Consider the following 22,525-nt stretch of genomic DNA (forward strand, 5'->3'; position numbering starts at 1 on the left):
CGTTAAGTTGGATAGAGAGCCCAACAGCAGGTCTCAACCTTTATCATGTTGGGCATGATAATGGGGCAGGGAAGAGAAACAGAAGCCTTTGCTAAATGTTTATTTTATAGTTGGAATAAACAAATATGAAAATGCAGGTTATAGGTAGTCCTTCTGATAGTGCATTCATTGGTGAGGCAACATCTATCACAGACAAGTATTTTGAAATCTGTAGGCTGAGATGAACAATTTCTAGTCCTCTGCTGATCAGTTTTTCATCCTGGAATACCTTGATAAGGACTAGACAGTTTGGAAGAATGATGAAATTCCACAGTAATAGTAACTCAAAAGAGTGGGTGGGTTGTGGCCATTTAGCCAAACATAAATTTGGCGTGGTAATGAAAAGACTGACTGAGTAGTTAATGAAGGACTAGATAAGAGATGTATTGCAGAGCATGTAACAAACTGTTCTCAACATAAGCCTGCAAAACCTTCATCTAAAACAGTGACTCCTATACAACACCACAATAATAAATATTGATCCATAATCATCTATGACTGGGGAATAAAATCATGTCCGCAAATTATGTGTGATCGTAAGTAAATCGGTGATGACAAGGCAATACTAAGCAATTTGTGGACATGCAGACAGAACACATTCTAAAGAAAACTGAAGGTTAAGCTGTTCCTCCAGCAAACTTAAGGTATGTAAGCCCAACCTTCAAGGTGTGGGGTATTACAGCCTTGCAAGCCTTGCTAGAGTAGAGTGAACCCACATGTGGGCTCTCCATGTAGTGTTGTAACATTATTTAGTGTTATATTTGGGTACACAGACTGTGAAGAGAGCTATTTTAACTTGCATAATGTGCAGATTAAACTGATATTGGAATATAGTGTGCTGTTCTGGAATACTTTTCCAGTAAGAGGAATTGGAAGGTTATGAAAAGACGCACAAAAATCAGGAGTTAGAGAAAATGCCCTACAGAGAGAGGCTTAAAATAAGTAATCTTCTTATTTAAAAAGAAGATTGTGATGTGACTTGATTACAGTTAAGAGAAAATAATGGGTACTAAACATTTCTCTTACCTAGCAGAAAAAGGCACAGTAGCCAGTGTTTGTTCGGACTAATGCTTTAACTGCAAGGTTAGTAACTGAGCTATCACCAAAACAAACTAATATGAGGAGTGGTGGATTTATTTTTTTTTTTAGTTTCCTGTACTTTGGGGGCAGAAATCCTTTTGCGAAGAAACATTTTTTTGTAATTTATCATGTATTATGGGTTTGTCTCTTAGGGGTGGCTAAGTCTGTCTTAATGGTCTATTAGACATGCAGGAGGTTGGAATAGATGAACCTGTAATCTCTTTTGGTCTGTGTGGTTTGGTGGTTTTTTGTGTTTGTTTGGGTGTTTTTTGTTTGTTTTTTAGGTTTTTGTTTTTCTGTTTATTTCATTTTGCTTTCGGGGAGTTTGGTTTTGTTTTGACCAATCATGTTCTTCCAGTGTAGATGGGGCCTGAATACCAGTCTTTCAGAAGAGTGTGCTGTGTGGTACAGTGGTACTTTGTAGGGATTTGTCTGAATACTATGGTGTGCAGCAATTTGAAGCTCTCTTGAAATCCTTATGCTGCTGTGAAAAATGCTACCTAAAGTGAATGAAATCCTTTGGTCTGTCTTCACCCCCATCCCTGAGAAAAAAATAAAATTGCATTTTGCTGTTTTCATGAAAGCCTCTCTTAAATACTTTTATTTTTTATTTTTTCTTCTCTCCCCTCTTTCAGAGAAAATGACCGGGTGGTCATAGTTAATGGGACCCCAATGGAAAATGTTCCACATTCTTTTGCAGTCCAACAGCTTAGGAAAAGTGGAAAAGTGGCCACCATTGTAAGTAAAATACAAATATATTCACTGTACAGTGGTATGTACCTGTGTAACCAAACAAGATTTTGGTTTTCTTCTATGAAATGGACTATAAATGCATAAAGCAAAGCATTTGCTCAATAGAACATACAGAGTAAATAAACTAAAGCAAAGACATACTTCATACAGGTGAAGCAAATGGAAGTTAAATTACAGCATCACAAAGTTATCTTGTTGAAAAACTGAGAATAAAATTTGTCTTCAATTTTTAATTTTACTGAATGATGAGTGGTAGTTGAAAAAAATGAAATTATTTGAGTAAAATTATGTCCAGCATACACAGACCTTGTCCAAGAATTTGCTGTCCAGACTGGCTTTCTCTGAGAGATGCATCTACATCTCTTTTGGAGGGGGCTGTCGCATTTTTAGAAGTCATCTAGAGAAAGAGAAAACATCCGTAGTGTGTCTGTTGCAGAGGTAAAATCACGTGGTTGCTGATCTGTTTTTTTATTTTTTTTTTTAATTCTCCTACTATTATTATTCTCCTAGTTAGTAAGTATTTCTTCTGTACATCTAAATAATCTCATCTACTGGTTGTTCTGTAAATAGACTGGTTTCCAGTGTGATAAGTACACTCCTGCAGTGATTCAGGGTTTTCAGGTTCTCTGTTTTTCCCCATCTCTGTTTGAAGTGTGAAGAATTTGTCAAATGTCACATTCTGACCATTGGAGGTTTTTTTTTGTTTGTTTGTTTCATCCTGCCTTGAACAGGTAGTGAAAAGACCACGGAAAGTGCCGGCTGCTGCTTTGAGGAGAAGCCCCTCCCTTGACTATGAGGACAGAGCTTTAGATGTAATGGATGACCATGCAGAATTTGATGGCAAAAGCGCTCGAAGTGGCTATAGTGAAAGAAGCTGGCGTAGTGGCAATGGAGGGCGCAGCCAAAGCTGGGGAAACAGCCTGGATCAGAGCTATAGAGATGATGAAGACAGAGGGCGCAACAAAAGCAGAGACCATAGTAGGGAATACAGCCGTGATCACAGTCGTGGTAGGAGTGTTGACAGAAGCTTGGATCGAGACTATGGAAGAGATCGGAGCAGGGGAAGGAGCATCGACAGAGATGGTGGCTATGAACGGGACTACAGAGGAGACTACAGCCCACCCAGTTACAGTCATGGATCTCAACCTGATCCTAGATATGCAAGGGAGGTGAGGAGCCGAAGCAGAGACAGGCTTCATTCCCGTAGTCCTTCGCCGGAAATGCACCATCAACATGAGTACCTAGGACCGCAGGATCAGAATGGACCGATCAGTGTTCTCTTAACAAAAGGCAAACACAGTGAAGGTAGGTACAGGAGGGGAATAGAGGAATTGGCTTTCAATGCAGCGTGTTATTTTGCTGGGGGCAGGGGTGGCACTGAATGTAAATGTTGGCCTTTTTCACTGGTTGCTTAAGTTGTTCTTTCGTTTTCCATGACTGGTTTTGGGTGCTTTTTTTTCCCCAGAACTGTGGACTTCACCTTTGAACAATAAACTGCTCACCCACATAATTTCAGTATTTTCGAGCCTCTGTGTCCTTTGGTTTTCCATTTTCTCCTCCCTATTCTTCTGAATATGGTGAGAAACATGGATCTGATCATGATTCAGATTACACTTGGCACATCTACAAAAGGGGTAATTGTAAAGGGTGAAGAGTAGGCTCTGCTTTTAATAGAGCATTTAATTGAATTATACTGAAGGGAAGAAGTGGTTCCAAGGATTGTTTGTTTCTGAATACTTCAGAGTGTAATTAATGGTTACTGAAATAGCAACAACTGGAACAGCCTTTCCTTGTTGAGTGTTGGAGTGTGTAGATGGCGGCCAAAAGTGTGATCTTATAATGTGCTGTGAAAGAAAGACTGTTGTGCTGCAAAGCATATCTGAGATTAGGTTGTTCCACCTTTTCTGTTTTTTCTGAGTGTTGGTGCTGCTGTTTTTCTTTTTTTTATATACCTTTAAAATGTGCCTGTTGTGATTTGGAAGAATTTTCTGCTGGTGTAATCTTTGTACACAGGAGCTATTCTCTATTTTTTTAATCAACTATGGCAAGGGTGCTTGTCCCTCCTTCTTGTTCTTCCCGTGCACAGAATGTTTAAAATTGCAAAGATAATGCAGATAAGTATACAAATAAGGAAAAATTTAAAATGTCTTTATTAAAAAGTTCAACATGTAGCCAGTATTTCTGTAATAATTTCTACCATTCATATGGATACTTCGCAGATTCTCTCAAACATGGTGACTTTTTTTTTCAAGTAGGTGACTGTGTTTCTGTCCTTTAATGCTCTAGGGCATGCTTGTTTTAAAACCAATGTTATCTTTCTTTTTTCCTTTTGCCTGAAACAACTGTGACATGTTATTGGGTTGTTACAGATAGGAGAGGGTCTGCATGAAACAACTGGTAAAAGAACCAGGCCTTCTTTTAGCACTTTCTGACTCTTTACCACGCCTTTCTACACCATAGAAAATATGATATGGAGAGAATCTAGTCCAGTGTGTTTATGAGCACCTCTGCAACAAAGGCATTGTTTTGCTGTTGACTGTGCAGGCTAGTCATCCGTGTGTGATTGTTTTTGGGCTGCTGATTTTTTGTGCTATGGTGACAGTGCTAAAATAGGAAAAAGCTTGAGGTTAAGTAGGTTTAATGGGTCCCCATTTACATTTCTCATGGTATAATACTGCATGTACATAGTGTTGTTTTGAAAAATGCATTCTTGCTCATCTAAGCTACAGCGGGTTATTTCCCTGATTCTAGAATATGGTCTTCGGCTTGGAAGTCAGATCTTCATAAAAGAAATGACCAGTACTGGCCTAGCAACAAAAGACGGCAACCTTCATGAAGGGGATATCATTCTTAAGGTACATTCTGGTTAAACTGCTAGCTATGTAGAAGCTATTTGTTAAAATGGCTTCTCTGGATTATGTCATCTTATAGTCAAGTTCACTTCAGTGCAATATGGACTTTTTTGTTTACTTGTAGTGTTATTGTTGCCTTTTTATGTGCAGATCAATGGTACAGTGACAGAAAACATGTCTTTATCTGATGCCCGAAAATTGATTGAGAAGTCACGGGGAAAGCTACAGCTGGTTGTCCTCAGGGACAGAAAGCAAACACTGCTCAACATTCCTTCATTGAATGACAGCGACTCAGAAATGGATGGTGAGGTTTAATGGGGATAAAAAGTTCTTGTCTCTTTACAGGGATAAATTGGAGTCTAGTGTTTTTCTGTGATATAGTGACATGAGATTCTTAAAAAATAAATAAATAAAATAATAAAAATAAAAAAACACTGAATGCATACACAACTAAATACTATCCAAATAAGCATCAAGCCAACTTCCTTTCAGGTGAAAGAAGAATTTTGTAGTAATCATACATTTTGTGTGGGAGCAGAGATAGAAGAAGCAATGGTGATCAGGCAAAATCAATCTTTGTTCTCATAACATTCAAATCAGCTGCTTTAATAAAAGGCTTTAGTTTCAGAACCAAATGGAACGGACTGGTCTCTCCTTCCAAGGGCATTAACATTCATTACAGCGTTCAATGGGAGGGAAAAATGGTCAGGACAAAAGAAAATTAAATCCCTTGGACAACTGGTTTCCATTTCCAGGATCTGTTCCGTACTAGTGATCTCTGACAGTGCATGAGCTGTATCTCACAACATAATCTTGCTTTGGGAAGGCCTCAGGATGTTTGGGGGAGCAGGATATTATATTAAATAATGCAAGATACTTGCTTCTGTGATGTCAGCATACTCAGAACAACTCTTCATAGGTTTTACTGTGATGACAGATACAGTTTGAATCTGAGGGCCATTTTGTTTCATGACTGAAAAGCAGTAACAAGGGTGGTTAATGTAGTCTTCTGTTTCTGTATCTCCAGAAGAGCTCAAATAAACGTCTGTTAACGCTAGCTAATCAGGCTATTTTCTGGTCATAGGTGTTGTGTGGTGTGTCCATGTTTACCAAAAGTTGTGTGAAGTCTTCCTGAGCTATTTTCCAGGGGGAAGAAACACTAAAAAGCATACAGCATTTTTTGAATCCTAGACAAATCCAACTTGGAAAGGAAACGGTCTTGAAGTGTCAACTTACTTTATATTTGAAAGCTTTTGTAAATAAATGTGGTGATTATATGCGCAGATAATACAAGCATTTCTTGTTTTGTTACTGTTTTTATAGATATTTCGGAAATAGAGTCAAACAGATCATTCTCCCCTCAAGATGACAGATTACAACATTCTGATGTAGATTCACATTCATCCAATGAAAAACTAAAAGAGAAACCAAAGTAAGAAGTGTTCTTTTCTAGTATTTTGCCTGTCAAGGAAATGCTTAAAATACATGCACTGATAACTGGTTTAACTGTATTTTTTTTCTCATTTAGTGCAAAAGATGATTCATCCAGTAGGATGTCCAGGATGGGAGCAATGCCTACACCATTTAAATCGACTGGTGACATTGCTACTGCTGCTGTCACAGTTGTAGACACAAACAAAGAACCAAAGTATCAAGATGATGCAGCAGGTCAGAGTTGAAGTTTTCTTTCTCTTTTTTTTCTTCTTCATCTTTGTCTTCTTCTCCTTCGTCTTCTCATGCTTTGTCTTCATCTTCTCCTTCATCTTTGTCTTCTCTTCCTCCTTCTTCTACTTCTTCTTCTCCTTCTCCTTCTCCTTTGCCTTCACTTTCATCATCTTCTCTTCCTTTTCCCCCTTTGTCTTCATCTCGTGACAACAAAATTCTATTCTCTCAATCATATCCACGTGTTTAGTGTAGTTTTCGTGTTAATCCCATCCTGGCACACAGAAGTCTGTCTTTGCTTTGTGGTGCAGAGAAGGAAGGAACACCTGAGATTACCTGAAGGCAGTTGTCTATTAGAATTACAACCTCTAAAAGCAAGTACTCATCTAGATCTTCTTCTGCTGTAGCCTGGTACCCTAAACAGCCAAGTGAAGCTATTTCTGAAGTCTGATCTGGATTGCCTGAGAGTTCTATATTCCTCCCTTGACCTATTTGTATTTTCAAGAATTAGAGGGGAAAAAAAGGGGGGGAAATGGATGGGTGGAAAGTAAATCAATTCTAGGGAAAAAAAAAAAAAAAAAGCCTTACATTAAAATCTGTATTAATCTTTGGCATGGGGGAGATCGATTGCTATCTGATCACTAAAAATTCCTGCTATAACTTGTTTTTAATAGCTTAATAACTTCCATTTGCTTTTTTTATATACAGTGTCTCAACCCAAACCAGTTGCAAGAACAATTCTTAAACCCAGCCCTGAAGATGAAGCAATATATGGGTAAGGAGGCACTTGCTGTATTCTTTTGCACTCAGTGTTCTTCATTACCTGCACCCGTTTCTTGATTGTGTATGTTTGGACTTTTTTTGCCCATTTGGAGTGATATCCTTCATAGTTTAATGCTGAGAAGAGATGATGTACCTTCTAACTGACAGTACTTGGGATGAACTTCATTTTAGAATTTTCTGTGTAGAAGGTATGGACTTGCCTTCTACTTGGAAGGCATAGAAACACCCTGTGCTTTTGTGCTTGCAGAGGAACTGACAAAATGGTATATATATTTTTTTCTCTACTTTGCATTTATTAGACAGCATTAGGAGTATTCTGTCCATTTTGGGGCTCCCTAGGCCAAGAAAGACATGGACATACTGGAGAGAGTCTACCCATGAGCCATCAAGAGAGTCAGTGGCTTCAGCGTATGACATATGAGAAGGCACTAAGGGAGTAGGGGTTGTTAAGCCTGGAGAAGAGAGAACAGAAGGCAAAGTTGACTGTCTGCAACTACATAATGAATAGGTGTAGAAAAAACAGAGCCAGACTCTTCTCAGAGGGACACAGTGGTAGAATGAAGAGCAACAGACCCAAGTTGGAACACTGGAAATTCTGGCTTGATATAACGGGGCAAACTTTTTATTATGAGGTGCTTAACCACTGGAACAGCTATCCCATGTATGTTGTGGTATGTCAACCACCAGAGATACTCAGAAGCTTATTTGACCAAGGCCCTGCACAAACTGCTTTGAGTAAAGGTCCATTCTAACCTGCGCAATGCTATGGCATGCATAAAAAGAATTTTACACCTCTTCATTATTTTATACATGCACAAAAGACAACCCTCCTCTTTCTCTTAATACTAATATACAAAAAGAATGTCCTCTATTTAATTTGGAAACAAGTCTATTGCAAGAGAAGGCCAAACATATATGTGTTTCTGTAAAAGCTGGAAACTTGTATACAGAAATTTGCATTTCTGCACAAGCCTATGCAGGCCATACTGCAGTTCTAATCTCTGCTCTAAATGAACGAAATATTACTCGCAAGGGGTGTGCATATGTGATGTTTTTTAAAAGTGGGTAAATTCAATCTGGTACTGTTGATTCCATAAGAGTTAAGATACTAAAAGTTACGTGCTGTATTGATATGAAATCAACCTACATGTTTTCTTTGAGAGTTTCCAAATACCGAAATTAAAGGTAGAGGAATACTAGGATTGTAAGCGAAAGCCTAAAGATTGTGTAGCTTGAAGATTTTTTCTCAAATAGATTCTCCCCTCGGATCTTTCCTGAGGTTGGACCTTGCATGTGTTGTCATTGATGTACAAATTAATCAAGTGATTATTTTGGTGAAGGGGAATTTATAATACAGGCTTAGGGTATTACTGAGAAAGGCTGACAGATAAGTACTATCCTCTGTGTTGGAAGGTCACTTAGGCATACAGCTTTTCTGACAGGAAAAACACTGAACCTATTTCAGTAACCTCTTCCTCTCTGGAATATGAAAGGTATGGTTGTTAACACAGCAATAGAATATACTTGGAAGTATTTCTCTGTACAAGAAAACTTGAAGAGTTCCATGTAATCTAATAAATGTTAAACTGCAAAGAAAATAGGTGTAAATTTGTATGACATTTCTCAGATGCTTAGAGGAAAAAACTGTTTGTGATTACTCATAACTCAGGCTGTTTTCACAAACAAAACCAAAATAAAACCAAACAAACCAAGCTGCTCAGCTGAGAGAAGATCCAGTAGGTTGGGAATGATTTCAGGACTTCAGGAACTAAGAGTCATTTTCCTGCTCTGTCAAGTCTGTGTGTGTCACCTGGTCTCTCTTCCTAGTTAAGTTTCCACTTTGAAAAATGCAAATTCTCTGCTTTCTGTTCTCTGAAGAATTACCTGAGTAAATGTAGCCTATCTAATGAGAGAAAGGGGATAAGAATGTTACTAATATGATTTTGTTGAAACGGTTGCAATTTTTTGCTCTTGACAACCTAGTATTGTCATATGCCTAACATCTGGCCTTACTTCCTTTTTCTGGCTTGTAAATCTTGTAGTCCTAATACAAAAATGGTGAGATTCAAGAAAGGGGACAGTGTGGGTCTACGACTGGCTGGTGGAAATGATGTTGGGATATTTATTGCTGGAATCCAAGAAGGGACTTCAGCCGATCAGGAAGGACTGCAGGAAGGAGATCAGATTCTTAAGGTATGTGTTCCTGGAATTCAGACCACTTTTGTATTCTTCTGGTGTGCTTCTTAGTGGAAATATGGAAGAAATTATGTTCTCAGGCAAGTTATTTCTTGATACGTGTATGTGTGGTAGAGAGATTTCACTGAAATCAGCTTTTGAAGGACAACTCAAATTAAATATCAGGTATAGATTTGTGTAAGCTTCTGTGGAAGGGGGAGATAGGAGAAATATTAATCAAAAAAAAAAAAGTCCCAAGATAGAAGAGAATAAATTTTCCCTCCCAGTCTTGGAGGGAAAAAAATGAGGCCAGTATTCTTTTAAATCTTTCTCTAATTTCCCTGGGTAACAGCAATTTAATTTTCCCAGTTTCTGAATTATTTTCGTATGCCATTTTGTCCTCTTTTTTTTTTTTTAATATTCAAATAGGAGGCTAATCAAATTTTCTCTTCTGCTTGTTTTCTCTTTTGATGGGTTTTATTTTAAAGGCCTTATGGAGACTGTTCAAGTAGAAGAAACAGTCTAGCAGTGCATATCCAGGGCATTGTTATTTCAGAAAGATTACTGTGAATGGCTGGATAAAATATCTGTATTGACTTTATATTATATTATATGAAAATATTTATATATATAATGTGTGTGTATATAAAATAAAGGAAGATAATATTTAAGATTTTTTAAGTGAAACAAAGCTTTGGGTGTTTCTTTTAAATTGTTGGGTTTTTTTCAGATGTTATTTTCTTCTTTTATACATAGGTAAACACTCAAGACTTCAGAGGCATTGTTCGGGAAGATGCTGTTTTGTACCTCTTAGAAATTCCCAAAGGTGAAACGGTGACAATTCTGGCTCAAAGCAAATATGAAGGTAGGTGCTTTGAACAAAAAGTATGTATATCCATGAAGCTTCTGCAGTCATCAGGAGGATGTTAAGCTCTGTTTTGTCACTGAAACCACAAATACATTCTCTCTTGCTTATTCTTAGTAGCATTTTAGTCACCCTCCTTTTCAGAAGTTTAGAAGATAGCTGTCTTCCATACCACAAGAGTCATAGAGGTGCCTACGTGATATGTTTATCAGAGTATTTCTCTACCTTTTTTGTTACTAGCAAGTAGCATCTCTTCTTAATCTTCCAAACATAGTACTTATTCCTTCTGCTTTTCTGCACGTAGCAGCTGGCCTGAGATCTGCTGTTTACATTCCTTTTCAGCTGTGCCTTGGCAGTCATAAGGTATTCACAGTCAGGCAGCAGCAAATGGACAATTTGATAAATGGCTAAGGAACAAGCAGTACCTCTTGCTTTCCTGTTTGGAGACATAGCCTGCTGTAATACTGAAGTACTCTAGCTGCCTTTTGCTCTGTCACGGCGCAAGTTCTGCTATAAGGGCTATATGTGTACAAATACAGAACATTTTTGGTAATATTCGTGAAGAACAATGGATGTGGAGGCTGATTTTTGCATATTTTTGTTTGGAGTGGAAGAAGTTCAAAACTCTTCTCTGGAATAATTGGTTAATCTTTCTTTCAAGTGTAAAAATTATAAACTAAATTGAGTTCCTGTTTCAGTCTACAGAGACATCATGGCTTGTGGCAGAGGAGACTCGTTCTTCATCAGAAGCCACTTTGAGTGTGATAAAGAGTCACCACAGAGCTTAGCTTTCACCAGAGGGGAGATCTTTAGAGTAGTTGATACACTGTATGATGGCAAACTGGGAAGCTGGCTAGCTGTGAGAATTGGAAATGAACTTGAAAAGGGCCTCATTCCAAATAAGAGCAGGTAAGTAAACATTCTGTCATTGTTAATGTCTGTCACCATTAATGTCAAGTAATAATTTTGTTAATATTTTTACAAAATATTTTTGCTTCCTATGTCATACCTCTTTTTTTTCCCTCCTTGCAAGAACGAAGAACTTGTTCTGTATTTTCACAATAGTTGTGCCTGCAAAACTGTAGATTTTAGAACCATGGTATTATGTGAGGAGAAGATGAGAGGATTGTGCTGCCTGCACACTGGACTGGATCTTTGCAATACAGACCTAGAGCTTCTGATTCAGCAGTCAATCTTTGGCCATTTGGCCATTTTGGCTTCAATTCCTCTTCTACAAAATGGGTAGAGGGTCCTTTTTTTTCAAAAAAAAAAAAAAAGGAAAGCTCTCACTACTGTATTTGCAAAGATACTCTGATAATTAATCTCTTAGAAGAACTTCTAGTGCTTGAACTTCTTTTGTTAATTCTTATGGAAAATGTTTCAAGAATGTATTCCAAACTACTATTTCTTGGTAACCATAGTACTTATTTTTGTAAGTACAGAGTAAAACACAGCAGTGGTTTTTGCTTAAATGATACTTTCCTAATAGAAGTTACTGTGAGATCAAAACAAGTGTCCATAATTTGTGCATTGAGTAAAGATTTAAAATTCTTCAGCAAAAAAATCAGTAAGGCTATTTTTAGACTGCAGGCTTTCAGTCCTTGAGTATGGTCATGGTTTTATGATGGGGAAAAAAATAAAAGCTCTAAATAGTGTCATACAGAAGTTCCTGAAATATGCTTCTTATGAGATTCCCCTGCCCCTTTCCTGGTTAGTAAATTCTGTCCTTGCTGGTAATTGATCTTACCAAACCAGCCTTTATTTCTATGCTGCAGTGACTTAAGAGGTCTAATGGAGCAGAGAATAATGGCAGTAACTTTTTAGGCCATCAGTTTCTCACCAGTTCTGTACTGTTGCAGTATTTTATTTATACTTGTATGAGTTTTCAGTTTAAGACCTGTGAGCTGATCCAGCAATCTTGTAGCTGCGGCAAATTGGATCATCATTTTGACTCTAACTGGGTTTGTTCCAAGGCAAAAGAACCTGAATTCTTGTATTTTTCTACTTCCCGTTCATGGCTGGCAAATTACCAGTTGCAAGTTCAAAACCCAGCTCTTCAGTGAAAGATCCTTTGCCCTTTTTGACTAGATCCATACAAATGAGCTCTGTGCTTTCTCTGTCAGAGCTGAGCAGATGGCCAGTGTTCAAAATGCTCAAAAAGATGGCTCAAGTGACAGGGCAGACTTCTGGAGAACGCGTGGCCAGCGATCTGGAGTGAAAAAGAATCTGAGGAAGAGTCGTGAAGATCTGACAGCTATTGTATCCGTGAGCACAAAATTCCCAGCTTATGAGCGAGTTCAGTTGCGTGAGGGTAAGTGAGACTGCTCTGAACCAGGTGCCTATTTATTGCTGGCTGTTTTAGTGTCCAAATGTCTGCTTAGCAAAATAAGTGATTTGGAACAACTTAGGTTTAAGTGTTAGATTTGAACCACAGAAGGGGATAATGTTCTTATCAGACTGCAGATTTCTGGATGCTATTAACTACATTAGGAAGAAAGCTTTCTAGGTTTTCTAAACTGCTGTTCTCCTTTGACTCTAAATTACACATGCCGATTTAAAGGTTTAAAATAAGGGAAGGAACAAGCAGGGTTTTTTTTGTTTGTTTCCTCAGCTTCTGTGTGTCTATCTTGGAAAGTACCATCCATGTGCCTGAGATGAATCACCATCTTTACTTTGCTCATAAGCACCGCTTAACAGTATCTTGAGAGAAAGTAAAAGCCAACTATCTTTAGTAGATTGTCCGGATGTCATTAAGGTTGATGACATCCATCTCTTCTGGATGCTCTCATTCTAAATTAGCTATATTGCTAGTGATGTTGGGCAAGTCGAGATAATTTCCTGGATATTTGCACATGATAGTATTGTGGGGAAAAAAAATCACAGTAAAACATTTTAAAGAAACTTACAGATGTCAAGATGAAGACTGAGTAATGGAATGGCATTCACCCACTAATTTGTAAGGACTATGCTTACAGTTGTTTTGACATAAATATAACAGAATTATGCATTTCTTTTGCTTCTTTAGGCTACTCTGCACCTGATATAGCATTTGTATCTTTATTCACACAAATTCCACTAGGTCAAGGTTCGTGCTATTTTTCTGGATGGAAAGATAGCTGAAGATACACTGTATTTTTAGAATGTAGAATCCTCTCAAACTGTCATCATTAGGAGAAATAAGAAAGTTGTTAAATTAAAATATGCTTTCTCAGCTGATAGCTTTCTAAATGAATTATACTGTTGCACAGACTAAATAAATGAAATCTGTTACATGTTTTTTAGTGGTATCTTCAATGAGTTCCTAACCTTGTGTACTAGCTGAGGATCTTGCTGCTTTATGTGTAGGTATCAAACCAATCTTACCAGGCTTATCTTTTCTCCAAATATTTTTCTTTCAGCTGGTTTTAAGAGACCTGTTGTGATATTTGGCCCTATTGCAGATGTTGCTATGGAGAAGTTGTCAAATGACTTGCCTCACCTATACCAGACAGCAAGTAAGCTCTCCTCCTAGCTTCCTCATCATCCTTAAATGAGAGAATGGGTAACTTGATAATCATAGCCTCCCTGCTATTATAGATGAACTGAAATGTTGTCTTTGCAGAGACGGAGCCCAGAGATGCAGGTTCAGAGAAGTCAACTGGGGTAGTGCGTTTGAACACTGTGAGGCAAATCATTGAACAGGTAGAGTATTTCTCTATGAAAAATGCTTATACTTAAAGGCATGTTGTTTGATTTGTTTGCTCCTAAAACTTGAGAGACCTCAAATCTTCACTACACCTATTTCTTTGATAAGCAGAGTTGGCTTAACGATAGGGCTGTCTTGAAATGTGTTCAAGAACAATTTCTATGATTCTGATAGCTGTCCTCTAAATGAGGAGGTGAACCTAACACTAGAAATTAAATTCTCCTATTTCAGTCCTTTCTAAATTTGAGCAGAGGGACATCTACTTTGTACTGTATGCTTCCTGAATTTGCCAGGCTGGCCTTACTGTCATCAGAAATGTAGCATTTTATATAGCTATCACAATCACTTCCCATTCAATTCATACAGTGGTAACTGGGAAGCAAAGTGACATCTACTGGGACTGCACTGACTGTTTTAATAATACTGTTTAGAGATCAAATAGGTAGGTTGTAATCAAATCACTTTAAAAAGTAGGCTAAGGAATGTACCCTGCTGCTTATTGCCTTGAGCCCAATAAAAGCAGTACCAAAGGGGTTAAAATGTCACACAGAAGTCTGTTCAGAGCTTGGGCCCCACCACAGCACACATCCCATTCATCTTGACACTAGAAGTACCTGAGAAGGCTAATAAAGAAAAAAAAATGAGATTTACCTCAATTAGTAAGTGTAGGTAAAACTCCACAGTAAGTACCCAGAAGAGTTGTGACAGTGGAAGCTGTGGTATGGACAGGTAAAGAGAAAAGCTAGTAAATTCACAACTTATTTTAAAATATATGTATATATATGGTGGAATATGTACATTTAACTTAACAGGAGAGTTAGTTAATTAACATAAGAATGTGGACATTCAGGCAAAAGTTGTTCAGAAAAATGGAGCTGAAGGTAAAAGGTTGCCTGCTGTGGCTTCTGAATGTAATGTAACTGTGGGAAAAAATCCAACATGTTATGGCCTCGTGGAGGAAAGCATCCTAGTTTTCCTAGGGTGCCATTCACTGCCCTTTGCTCCCCACAGGCAGAACACTGACTGAGCTTTCTTGTTTACAGGATAAACATGCTCTCTTGGATGTGACTCCTAAAGCAGTGGATCTCCTAAATTATACCCAGTGGTTTCCAATTGTAGTCTTCTTTAACCCAGACAGTAAGCAGGGTGTGAAAATCATGAGACAAAGGTTATGTTCCACATCTAACAAGAGCTCAAGGAAGCTTTATGAGCAAGCAAACAAGCTGAAGAAAACTTGTTCCCACCTCTTCACAGGTAAGGAAGAATGTGTGTCAAACCTGTTTACCAAGAGAATAGTGGATGCAACTGTGTAAGTCTCAGACATCCACGTACTGCTCTGTATATTAACTCACATGTGGGCTGGAACTAAATGGGTGTGAAAGTACAGTCATGAGCAATCTCTTCTTTGACTTCTTCTCAGAGATCCTTGTTTTGCCAAATTATAACACAAAAGAAATTGAAAATCAGCATACTGTCATTCAAAGGCGATGAGCAAGTCAGTTAATAAGCTTGGGGTGTGGACAAACAATAAAATAAAAATACTTTAAGTCAGTGATCTAAATGAAGTATCTGTTTAACACTCTCACCTTACTAAAACAAAAAGTTAAACAGAAAAGACCAAATAAACGATCACATTGCATTTGCTGTGTATAAATACTTTTTCGTTCAATTTTTACAGCCACCATCAATTTGAATTCAGCCAATGACAGCTGGTACGGTAGTCTGAAAGACACAATTCAGCAACAGCAAGGTGAAGCAGTATGGGTATCAGAAGGAAAGGTAAGCAGCCAGTCCACACGAAGCAATACAGGTGTCTCAAGATAATTTCTTGAGGGAAAAATTGTTCAAATTTTTGTTTGCCTACGCTGGATAAATTGGACAAGGAGTGGGTTAATGTCTGTCTTTGTAACCAAAAATGATCTATTATCGTTCTTTCTGTTATAATTTGGAGCTTTCACCACTAATGCTGTGGCTAAGGGAAAGTGGCAAAGAGGACTTTTACAGGTCTTTCCTTTAAGATTCTACATTAAGATTTCTTTTGGTTTTGGAAGATCATTTTTAAAGAGCTGTTCAGCATGATGTTGAGACCTAACTAGACTCTAATTCTTACTTCTTTAGTCTTTATTCCTTAATTCTTAATGACTTTTCTGTAGATGGATGGCATGGAAGATGATGCAGATGATCGCATGTCTTACCTTACTGCCATGGGTGCTGACTATTTGAGTTGTGATAGTCGGTTGATCAGCGACTTAGAAGATACAGATGGTGAAGGAGGTGCATACACTGACAATGAACTGGATGAAACCTTGGACGAACCAAGGATTTCATCTGTTAGCCGGTCTTCCGAACCTGCGCATCACGAGGAGGTGAGATGCCTGGATTTTCAACAAGGCTGGGTTTTGGACTTCATGAAAGCCCAGTATGTATGGCGTAGGAATAAAAAGGAGATTTCTCTTGCAGTTTCTTTAAACTGCAGCATTATGTAGTAGTGTTTCAGAAGTACCTAGTGTAGAGCAAAGTTAATAATAGGTCTGCTTTTCTGCCTAACTGTATAGGTTTCCTGATGATGTCTCATCACCTTGAACTTGGCAATTATATCTGCAGTGATTGTGATCAGATGGCTGTCAGTCATCTGACTCTCAGTTACCGTTCCCAAAATAGTAAACTTCAGAGAGACCAGAAATGGTTGAGTACTGGATACTACTGTGATTTTACCTCTTATTTTCTTCCATAGAACGTAAGGAAACTTAGCTCGGAACCAAGAGCTCAGCTGAGGAAAGCTGGTAGCAGGGAGATCCTTAGAGAACCTAGTCCACCTCCAGCATTCAAGCCAGAACCACCTAAGGTAAATTTGAAGAACCAGATCTGAATACAGAGTTTGCTTTCTGGAGAAACTCCAGGGTGGCACATTAGGAAAAGCAAGGAGAATGATCAGATACTAGAAAACAAGAAAAGTGTGGAGAGAGAGAGAAAATGAAGGAAGGGGTTGCAGAGCCTAGCAGAAAGAAAAGGGATTACAGTTGTCTTCAAATACATGTGATCTCTATTTGGAAAAGGAACTACACTCCTCTTTGTTTATGCTAATTAATTGAAAGGCACCTCTTTCAGAACAGCAAAAACAAATCTAAGCTAATCATCAGGAAAAGTGTATCTGATGGTCATTATTGTGAAGTACAAAATTAAAATCTACCATCTCCATCACTAAATCAGTCTCCATCATTAAAAATTATTAACTGGCTATGCAAACCTTGCTCCAAAATGATACATGGAAAAAAAAAAAAAAAAAAAAAAACAGTGCTTGGAGTCCTAATTCTACTCCTTCAACTCCTGATTTCTCCTTACTCCAAAGTCTTTTCTTTATGAGGGTGGGTGCCCTTGCAGTCTGCATTCAAAATATATTCAGTGTGCTTTGACAATGGAGACTGGGCAGAGTTGGACACATGTATGGAAAATAATGGTGGAACAGAAAACAGGCTAGGCTCTGTGCACTCCTAAACTCCAGGGAATGGTATTCTGCATTAGGCAGCATGGACAAATCACCTGGGAGGTCCATATTCTCTGTGTTGTCCTCTGTGACATGTTATAGTTCTGGTGATCTTCGTAGAACTGTACAAACAAATCTAAATGTGCTACTCTTCTATGGGGTGATGTGTAGTTTATGAATGTATGGCCAAAATGTTGCAGCAGTTCAAGTACCTTTTCAAGTGTTACTTTGGATGAAAATTGACCTGTTAAATACATAGGGAAAATGATTAATTTCAGATTAAAGCCTTCATTTGCAATGAAAAATCATGAAATTGCTATTGTAAACATAGTTTGCATTTTTAATACTTCTAGGGGAAGTTGCAAAACAAAGAGGATCAATATGACTTCCCCAAAAACTCTGACTCCAGAACAAGTAGCATCAATGCCAGCAGTGAGACTGCAACTGCATCAGCTAAAGCAGTACCACCACCTGTTTCTATGAAACCTGCTTTTGGACGGCCCATCCTGAGAAACACTCAGCCAGCAGTCCCAACTGCAGAGGAAGAGGAGGAAAAGTTGGAAGAGGAAGGAAGTGAACAAGAAAATACTCCAAAATCTGTGCTGAGGAAAGTCAAAATATTTGAGGAGATGGGTCATAAGGCAAGGATGCAAAGAATGCAAGAGCTACAAGAGGCCCAGAATGCCAGGGTATGAAGAGACGCACTCTCCCCTTGCTGTACTTTCCAGCATACAAAACAGCCTGCATCCTGAAAATGAAAATCTTGCCCTTGCATTGTGTTGATGCTGGGGGGAGAAGTGTGGTAACCCACACAACTAGAAGTATCATTTCTTTCATAGAATATAAAGATTTGGATTTAAAAAGAGGCTATATTTTTTTAGGCCTCTTATTGTAGCTATAGCAAGCTGTCTTTTAAAAACCCTGCTGCTCTTGGCACTCCATCATTTTCACATGTAGTTTTAATTAGTACTCTAGCAAAAGATCATGCAACTGTAGGAATATGAAAAGGAGTAGTTTTCAGTTTATGCTTTAATTGTTTCAGATGTTGCTGTGACCTGCTTAGACCTACAGTCTAGGATTCTTTAATGGATAGACTAAGAAAGAACAGTTATTTTCTCCAACTTTTTTTTAAAGCTTGAAATAGCCCAGAAGCACCCGGATATTTATGCTGTCCCTGTCAAAACACAGAAGTCTGAACAGAACTGGCCCCAGCCCATGAGGTAAGGTATATCCAATTTGTAGTATTCTGTCTAAATTGTTTACTTCACCAGCAAGAAGGAACTGATCTTGCCAGTTTTTTTCATAAAAAACAATCCTACTTTGGTATATTGCTTTGTTGTGGTGCCTCCAAGATTACTGTATAGGTGGGGCAAAACTTCAATGAACTTTTTGTTTTCAGGATTTTTTTTTAGTTTCTTCATAGTATTTGAATTACCTAGGAAGAAACACTGTAATTACTTAATGCTTAATTACCTAAGTGCTTAGTCAACTGCAGATTTATTGTGTGGGTAAGGAAACCAAGGATGAAACCTTGCTGAAGTCAGTCATCTAGGTACAGCTGAGGAGAGAACTCTCTTTTTTGAATCTGACTGGAGTCTCATGAAAGTTGGAGAGTCTTTCATTAAAATTCAGTGAGTTCTGGATCGGCTGATCATGGTGTCAGTTTACCCCTGGGTAGTCACCTATGCAGGAGCTAATACACTGTGTGATAGATTTTGTTTTCTGCTCTGCAGAGGTCTGAGTTTCTCTTGCTTCTTAGTTACAACCAATAGAAGTGGGACATTTTCTTTCTAAAGAGTCAAATCCTTTGATGTCGTAGTATATAATTTAAAATGCAAAAATTGAAAACAAAGTAATAATTACAGGTTTTCTTGCTGGATTCAAAACAGCATGCTTTTTATGTAGGTTTACAAGTTTTTTAAGAAGTAGTAAAAAAAAGTCACCTTTAACTGCATATCCAGAGTTATTTGCTTAATTACAGAAATCAGTGCTGCTGCCATGTTGGAGAAATGTTAATGACTGACCTTGAAGAAGTGTCTGAGCACAGAGGCAGTATGGAAAGAGGGCAACATATTATTTTTGTACAGCATGGAATTGCAAAAATAATGGCTTTTGAAACTGGGGAAATGCCCTTCCTTGGCAGATTTTATCTATGTATATCTGCTTAGTCTCACAGTAAATGGGTAGCATCGCAATGTATAAATAGCAAATATACGGGTTATTTCTGCTTATTTTTTAAGAATAAGAGCCCTAGTAAGAACCTTGAATGAAGAGAGAAGTCTGTCAAGTTAAGAAATGTCACGCAAGAAGTCTTCAGACCTTGAGACAGGAGACTGAAGATGCATAAAAAGGAAGCAGGCATAGAAAGAATGGTGCAAAAAAGTGTGAGGAAAATGTCAGTCAGTTGGGGTAGCAGCAGGAGCTTGAAAACCTCTGTGCTCAGGGAATAAAGCACTGTAAAGCTCTTGAACAGGGTGGGTGAGGGGTGGAGCAGTTAATACTTTTAGATTTGTCATTCTTCCAGGCATGTTGAGTGGATCAAATCAGAACATGAAGCTCTGGCTTGCTGGAAATAACATGCCCCTGTGTGGAGGCTTACCATGGCCATGCAAATGATGTTGTGAAAAGGGCTAGGAGGGGCTTCATGTGCTCCATGTGCCTTTCTAGGTTGTATGTGGCCGTAAAATCAATATTGGATATATATTTTCTTCAGCTTTTCAGAATAGAAGTAAACACTCTCTCTCTTTTTCTCTTGTCTTGCTGTGTTAGCTGCCGACCTCCAGAACCACAGAAACCTCCTACCAGACCTTACCTAGAGAATCGTGGCAGTTGTGGCAGCGATGCAGAGGAGGAGGAAGAGTACCGCCGGCAGCTATCAGACCACTCTATAAAGGGGTATTATGGACAGCCATCCAGATACAGAGACACAGAATTGTAGGCTTTCTAGTATGTGAAGTATAACACTGTTTTGAGGTTTCTTCTCTCACAGCCAAAGTGGAGCAGTAGTTAGTCTTGAGAAGCTATGTTTTTGTTGGGGATCATTAGTAGGTATGCTACACAACTTAGACATATCCATACACTGAAACTGGAAGACTTTGTTTTTTGGGGATATTATTTCGTTAGCATCTAAGAAAAGAAATCACTATTGCCTAAATGCTGTTGCCTGTTTTACAAGGACCAAATCCTGTTTAAAACTTTGTGTTAATTCTTAGTATTTTAATATTTTAACACGATGAAAACCTTTTCTTTTTTCCTTTTATTAATGCTGCCTTTTGGGGCTGTTCTGCTGTGTTATGAAAGTATGATCCAGGAGATACACTTTTTGATGCAATAGAACTAAATTTGAAAGTGTATTTAAAGAACAGTAAGTGCCTTTAACAAGAAGCATTTTAAATTGTGCATTTTGACATCTGATACTTGTGCAAAGTCATAACACACTAAAGGGGGATTGACTCTTTTACCTAACTTTTTTATCAGTTTAATGGCAACAATTTACTTTTCGTGTTGTTTTTCTAAGTTTGTAGATGTATATGCAATATGTCATAAATTCTGACTGTACATAATAAAGGTGCAATTGACTGGGTTCGTTGGAAAAGACCAGGATGTGCTGAAACTGAGAAAATGATGTAGAAATTCAATCATGTATTAAAATTTTCACAGACTGCAAATAATAAAGGATATATTCTAGACAAATCTTGTGTTTCGTAATTTTCTTCTGAACAGCATTAGTCTGCTAGAACCTCTGACTTCTGTAAATGTATTTGCAGCAGTGCACTGTTCGGTTCCAGGTCTCGTCTTCTGCTATTCGAGTAACTGGAAAACTGCACTGTTGATATATCTTCGTAGTGTTTTGAAGCATCATATCTATTTTTTTTCTATTTTAAAATAATACCAACACAGAACTATGACATTTAGCTCTTAGCATATTAACTTCTGCCTCCCCTTTCCTTCTTTTAATCCTTAATTTGCTATATGGAACAGAACTTCTTAAAAGGTTGTAGAAAAATTATTTTTACTCGCTATAGAAAACATGGTTTCCTAATGCTGTTTAAAAAGTACAAAGGGTAGAATTTTCTTGCTGAAACAAAGGAATAGATGCATCTCAGACGAGGAAATGGCTGCTCACCGTAGTTGACTTTCATTAAGCCTTTTTACACTCGAGAGAATTTGTTGACATTAAAACATTTTTTGTATCAGCTGTTTTTAGATGTGGGTTCACCTAAATATCCGTATCACAACTCTGTCTCTGCAATGGTTATGTACTGCAAACATCAGATTGTAGCTAATAGCTTGGTTGAGTATAAGAATGCTAAAATGAGTCACGATCATTTTATGATCAGGCGATCGGCTGCGTGGCAGACGTGTCCTGCAGCACAGCGGGGGATCGTGGCGGGCAGGGGGGTTTCTGCTTCGAGGCCACTTGAGGGAACCACCAGGACCTGGCAGCTCTCGCAAGGGTGGCTGACAAGGTGTTGGTGGAGCCAGGAGGGCCCCTCCTCTGTTGTACAAAGGCAGCCCCTGGACCAGGGTGCATAAACAGGGGCAGTCATAGCACGGCATGGCAGTTTGCGTGGCAGTTCGTGTGATTAGGTCACAGTGGTGAGTTTCTGTGAGAGACCGGTCACGGAAACTGGTCGGCAAAAGGCCATGCATGATCACACTTGCCAAAAAGAAGGTGGGGACCCAAACTGAGCTTCTGAAAAAGTCCAGTCTCAGGCTGCAGGGAGTGCTGAGGGCAGCTGCAGAGATAGCAATTGCATGAGATGTGAGCAGGTGGAAGTACCTGCTCAGCATCGTAGTTGAGCTCCAAGAAGAGGTGCAAAAATTGAGGGGCATCTGGAATACAAAGAGAGAGATAGAATGGTGGTGCCAAGCTCTGGCCTCTTCTAAACAAGAAAAGGCACCAGGAATTCCCCAACGAGAAGGGAATGCAGTATCCGTCCCTCAGCAGACACAAGGCAGAAGCTGCAAAGATGTGAACGACTGGAAACAAGTCCAGACTTGAGGTGGCAGGAGAAATCCGCCTTCACCCATCTCACCCTATCATGTACACCTGAGCAACAGGTACTAGGCCCTGGAGGCTGAAAGGCAATTGATGGATGGAGAAAGCAATGATTCCCCTGCACCAGAGATATTGCTAGGGTCAG

At 38.6% G+C, this 22,525-nt stretch overlaps 1 protein-coding gene across 5 annotated transcripts in view; it reads left to right on the forward strand.

Annotated features, from left to right (window-relative positions):
- Positions 1–21,071, forward strand: part of TJP2 (tight junction protein 2) — a 64,597-nt gene extending 43,526 nt beyond the window's left edge. For all 5 annotated transcript variants that reach the window (XM_066988260.1, XM_048073518.2, XM_048073520.2 and 2 more), the window contains 20 exons: positions 1,755–1,857; positions 2,604–3,177; positions 4,624–4,727; positions 4,875–5,028; positions 6,048–6,156; positions 6,253–6,392; positions 7,095–7,161; positions 9,212–9,362; positions 10,101–10,209; positions 10,908–11,118; positions 12,333–12,520; positions 13,608–13,703; positions 13,811–13,890; positions 14,938–15,148; positions 15,573–15,673; positions 16,048–16,260; positions 16,629–16,739; positions 17,732–18,067; positions 18,513–18,598; positions 20,148–21,071. In XM_066988260.1, coding sequence (XP_066844361.1) covers positions 1,755–1,857; positions 2,604–3,177; positions 4,624–4,727; positions 4,875–5,028; positions 6,048–6,156; positions 6,253–6,392; positions 7,095–7,161; positions 9,212–9,362; positions 10,101–10,209; positions 10,908–11,118; positions 12,333–12,520; positions 13,608–13,703; positions 13,811–13,890; positions 14,938–15,148; positions 15,573–15,673; positions 16,048–16,260; positions 16,629–16,739; positions 17,732–18,067; positions 18,513–18,598; positions 20,148–20,316 — 3,313 coding nt within the window. In that variant the 3' untranslated portion in view covers positions 20,317–21,071. The remainder of the gene's footprint in view (positions 1–1,754; positions 1,858–2,603; positions 3,178–4,623; positions 4,728–4,874; positions 5,029–6,047; positions 6,157–6,252; positions 6,393–7,094; positions 7,162–9,211; positions 9,363–10,100; positions 10,210–10,907; positions 11,119–12,332; positions 12,521–13,607; positions 13,704–13,810; positions 13,891–14,937; positions 15,149–15,572; positions 15,674–16,047; positions 16,261–16,628; positions 16,740–17,731; positions 18,068–18,512; positions 18,599–20,147) is intronic.
- Positions 21,072–22,525: the final 1,454 nt, after the last annotated feature.

This window comes from Anser cygnoides, chromosome Z, assembly GCF_040182565.1.
Source record: "Anser cygnoides isolate HZ-2024a breed goose chromosome Z, Taihu_goose_T2T_genome, whole genome shotgun sequence".
Lineage (NCBI taxonomy): Eukaryota > Metazoa > Chordata > Aves > Anseriformes > Anatidae > Anser > Anser cygnoides.